The sequence below is a fragment of the Fragaria vesca genome, linkage group LG2 (assembly GCF_000184155.1).
Source record: "Fragaria vesca subsp. vesca linkage group LG2, FraVesHawaii_1.0, whole genome shotgun sequence".
Classification (NCBI taxonomy): Eukaryota; Viridiplantae; Streptophyta; class Magnoliopsida; order Rosales; family Rosaceae; genus Fragaria; species Fragaria vesca.
In genome coordinates this window covers 438,675-443,615 of record NC_020492.1, presented here as the reverse complement: position 1 = coordinate 443,615, position 4,941 = coordinate 438,675, and the positions used below count along the sequence as shown (strand labels likewise).

At 36.6% G+C, this 4,941-nt stretch overlaps 1 protein-coding gene across 1 annotated transcript in view; it reads left to right on the top strand.

Moving 5' to 3' along the window:
* The first annotated feature begins 1,206 nt into the window (after positions 1-1,206).
* LOC101312896 overlaps positions 1,207-4,941 on the top strand; it is an 84,695-nt gene continuing 80,960 nt past the window's right edge. The window contains exons 1-6 of the mRNA XM_004291954.1: positions 1,207-1,290; positions 1,380-1,511; positions 1,889-1,991; positions 3,573-3,620; positions 4,573-4,670; positions 4,793-4,907. Of these exons, the coding sequence (XP_004292002.1) occupies positions 1,207-1,290; positions 1,380-1,511; positions 1,889-1,991; positions 3,573-3,620; positions 4,573-4,670; positions 4,793-4,907 (580 nt within the window). The remainder of the gene's footprint in view (positions 1,291-1,379; positions 1,512-1,888; positions 1,992-3,572; positions 3,621-4,572; positions 4,671-4,792; positions 4,908-4,941) is intronic.

Below are 4,941 nucleotides of genomic sequence, written 5' to 3'. Positions count from 1 at the left end.
ATCAAGAACAAGAAAAATGACGTCTCCAAACGCAACACTATTAAGATTCTGGTCAACATGTTGTGCCTCAGCATCAGTAAATGAAAGCTCGGACACTAACGTACTATTGGTAGAAATGAGGGTGCCCTCAAAAAACTATCCGGTGCCTAGCTAGCTAAATCAGTCTTTTCACTAATTGAGTGTAAAAACTTGAATCTAGGGTTTACGTTACCGTTGCTCACAGCCTCACAGCCAACTGATCAATTAGGACTACATATGTGTCGCTCAACCCTAAATATAATTAGGACTACATATGTGTTATCAGTTGAACCAATCATTCTTCAGTTGCAAGTCTCTGAACTTGTTAAAGTGTGGATTTCAGAAAATTAGTTGATCACTCGAGACTCGAGGCTCGAGACCATGTATGTATTCTTTAAGTTCAGAGCGTTTATCTTCGCTCAGCTCTTCAACAAATTAGGGTGTTTTGAATGATTCCTGTTAGGCCTTGCTAGATGAGTAGAGACTTCTGATGAAGAAACACCGAATTCACCCGCACAATCCCATGTCCTCATCCATTAATGTGTACGTTCACTTTAATTTCCTACAATTTTTTTTTTTAAAATTTTAAATGGTAATCTAGCATTTACATTGATAGGGTGCGGCCGTTATCATATGGTTTAGGAACAGTCTTTATTTCGGAAGTATGAGGTTATAAGTTTAACTATAGAAATACTATATAAACAACTTGAGTTATTGAGTGTTTTTGAGGCCATGTTATTCAATATATACTACTTCCTTTTCCTTGGTCACGAAGGAAACCAAACCAGACCAGTTTTGAGACCTTGTTATTTCAATATAGTGAACACTCATAAGTGTTAACTGACCTTTTTTTCTTATGTCTTGCGAGAAGCCAACTTTCTTGCATATGCTATGACTGAAGTTGGGAACGCTTTACCTAACACCAAGATCTGGTCTTAGTCCACTCCTCCTCAAGATGCTGGGGCTCTTCGTTTTGATTTACTTCAATTGGGTTGTCTTTGTGGATTCTTGTTGTAATTTCCTTTTTCTGCTTAAAAAAAAAACTGATCTCTTTTTTGGTCTCTTTTTTGATTGAAAAAGAAACAGCAAAAACGGGCCGGGTCAAAGCCCAAACCCGAACGAAATCATCACAGTACTAGAAAAAGAAAACGGAAGAGAACAAGACTCGAGTGTTGACTACTCTGCTAAATGGAGAGTAGAGCACAGAGACGATTGGATTCAATTACCCACCACCTTGTTCTTCCAATTCAATCCAATCGTGGCCTTCAAAAGGTATAAATTCGATATTCATTCATTCCCAGTTTCTGTTTGTTTTGGTTGTCAATCTAATAACTTTGAATTTGCTAAATTGTGACTGCCAGGTTGTGTTATCAAGTAATAATGGGGGAAACAAGCATGAGGAGGCAGAGCCAGTGGTGATAGGGGGCATGGTATTAGACATTCATGCCACTCCTTCCCTTCCTGCAAATCCCAGAACCACAACTCCTGGCAAGGTATTCACTTCTCCCACTACTTTTCATTTTCATGAATATTTCCTTCATATATAAAGTTTTTATTTTTATGTCAATATTGGAGATCCCAAATAGTATATGTATCCAGCATTGCCATCTTTGTTGTAAGTTAATTGGTATTTGAGTTTCGAGATTGTTGGATCAGTTCAAGCCAGTCCAGTGTTCCTTTAGAGCATAAATTGACCGATGCGCTTATGGAAAATTGTTACTTACATTTCATTTTTTCGGGTGTAAAAAATTGATGAAAATATAGGAACCTGGAGTAATGAGTTGTTGTCATTTTGGGCTTAAAGTATTTCATATCATGAAATGGTGAATGCTTACTTGATAGGTGACACCTATTGTAATTGTTTATCCAGGTGAGCTATGTATTAGGAGGGGTGGCGAGGAATGTTGCCGAGTGCATGTCCAAGCTGGGAGCAAAGCCTTTCATGATTAGCGCCTTGGGGCTTGACATGGCAGGTGATTTTATGACCTTTCTGCATTTAGCAATTAGCATTACATCATAGTATTCTAACATCTTCACGAACCAAGATGGTCTCATCATCAAAATAGGAGCTTGCGCATTTCTTAATAATTATTTGGATAGAAAGTGTAATGAGGAATTTCTGGTAGGAAGGAGTGGTGGAGGCAAAAGGATATTTTTTTCAAGTGCTTATGTGCTTTCACTAGTTAATGAAAGAAGAAAGAATCTTTGCTTTGGAAATGGCTGGGTGTCTCATTGTAGACATAGATGCCCATTGGTAGGCTGTCATCAAAAGTAATTTTAGACTACAAGAAAATTGATGGGGATGAGTGAATGCTTTGCGGGGGAAACAGTTTGTGATCCTTTTTTCTCATTTATACAGAGTTTTTCAAATTCAGAATGTCTGCATTGCTATGTTATGCAGACATTATTCTTCTTACTTGTTCGCATAGAAAATATAATGGATCATACATGCGCCTGCTTGAGGAGTGCGGAAGTTGGAGAATACGGATGCTGTGTCGCTATTGGAGAATAGTTGGAGACATTATTCAAAAAAATTCATGGTATGAGCTATTGCTGGAATCTTTGGGAGGATAAATACTTACGATATGGGTCAGAGTGGACTGTTTCTTGGTGTCGCTATTGGTGTGTGATGTGCAAAAATGATGCTGCAGCAGTTCATATTTGTCTTCATTTCCCATTGCAATGCCCTTTTGGAGAAATTATAAATGGAAACTAATGTAAGATGGTATGTTACAGCTTCATGCCGGCTTTATTGTGTGAGAGGTATAGGTTCTTTGAAGGAGGAAGATGGGAATGGTGCTAGGGGGTTGGATATGCTGTGTTGGTAACTTTTTGGTGGTCTAAATAAATAGGACTTGAGGGAGGAGCTAGGAGTCAGAGGTAGATCACTTGTGGGATAATGGATACCCGGTGTCGCTTTTAGGCATGTATTTATTCAGAATTTAGAGATAACCCTTTCCCTGCTATATCATTGGACGGGAAAGCTTTTGTAGTTTAGGTTTACTTGTTCCTGGTTCTTTTCACTTAAAACTTTCTGGTTTTTTTGTTCCTTTACAAAAGATGTTTTGGATTATCAGTGACCACCTTGTTCCTTATTGTGTATTATCCTTACTCATGCAATCAATAGTTTTGTTTCATATAAAAGTACAACAATTATTTGGATGCTTAACTATAAATTATGAAATATTGCATCTAGGGCTGCATCACTTTCATGACGTAACTTGTGGTTAATAAAAAATGGATGCAAGTATAGTGCCCTCATTGTAATCATCCTTTTGAAATTACAAGTATGTATTCTAATGCATATATCTCCAACATGCCTTTATTAGTCCACTATATCTGTTTGACAATTCATGTAGCAATGCATATAACTACTTGTACTAAGGTGGAATTGTGGACCTGATTTTGAATTTTATTAGTATCTCCCATAAAGCTTATTTGCGGATTATAGAACATCTCTAACCCAGACAGGCTATGTTCTGACTATTTTCGAATATGTTAATCTTAAGTAATTGTAGAAGTGAAACTGACGATTCTCTTTTGTTTGTAACTAGGAAACCTATTGTTGGAGCACTGGGAGTCTGCTGGGCTACCAACCGAAGGTCAGTTGTATGTTTATATATATTATATATTTCAATGGGTTTGGATCACCAAATTGGCGAGGCGAGAGCCAATTCAATAACTTTTTTCACATCTCTAAATCTGTTCCAGTACCAAACTAATTGAGGTTCACTTGGTTATTTCTTCATGAGTCCTATTGAAGCAATATAATTTTACTTCAGAAGTACTGGCAGCTTGGATTTCCCATGGATGGTTAGCAAATTATAAATTCTGTTGGTGTTCTAGCAGAGTTAGGAATTTGTAGTCAGGTTTATAACTTAGTCAACCAATTATGACATTCAAAGCCGAAGAGTTAAAACTTTCTATGATCTTTCTATTCTGTTGAGAATACCAATAAAAAGAATACTGATTGAAGTGATGACAATAATTGATGACAAGTTTTTAATCTTAGGGATAATTTCATGGCTTCTGGATTGCTTGTGATATTCTTGAGAAGTTGAGAACCTTCCAGATAGAATTCCTAATCTTGACAATCATATGATTCTGGACTGTATGTATATATCCCCATTTCGATACGAGATTACTTAGGAGTCTCTGTAAGACTAATTGTTCTTTAACATTGCTTCTTTTAGCGGGGGCCTTATAAGAAATGAAGCTTCACTTTTTAAGTTATGTCCCCCAAATTTTTTTGATGTATGTATATTATATAAATATCATTTAACTGTATACAAATGTCTGTCAGATATTCTCTACCAAGGAACTTTTTTTTTTCTTCATATTCAAATGGTTTAAATGTATGCAGGAGTGTCTATTAGATGAGATCATGATTTGGAGTAATCTCAAAAACACTGATTTGTAAACATTAGCTCTTTGACATGAACTTTCTTTTTGTATAGTATCTCCAATAATTGTTCATTTTCGTTATCCTCGGATGGTTGAAAACAAGGTTTAGTTCATATCAATTTATTAATACGTGATCATGGTTTGGATAAGGAATTTGGAAGCACCAAAATATCGAGACTGCTGTTGTTTGCAGCATACTTGATGCCAGTGGGGAGTTGGCAACTGCTGTTGCAAGTGTAGAATCTATTGTAAGTCCGTGATAGAATTAAGTTGTTTCTTTTCTTTATGAGAGGGGTTGAAATTAAAAACTTTAATAAAGCAGAATAGAATCTTCCGAACCTTTATTTGTTTACACGATGGCTTGACACAGGACAAGTTTCTAAGACCTGAGTGGATTGAGCGGTTCAGATGTAATATACGTTCTGCTACAGTGGTGATGGTTGACGCAAACTTGAACCCTTCTGCTCTAAAGTCTTCTTGCCAATGTAATTCTTTCATTTAATATAGATCTCTCTCTCT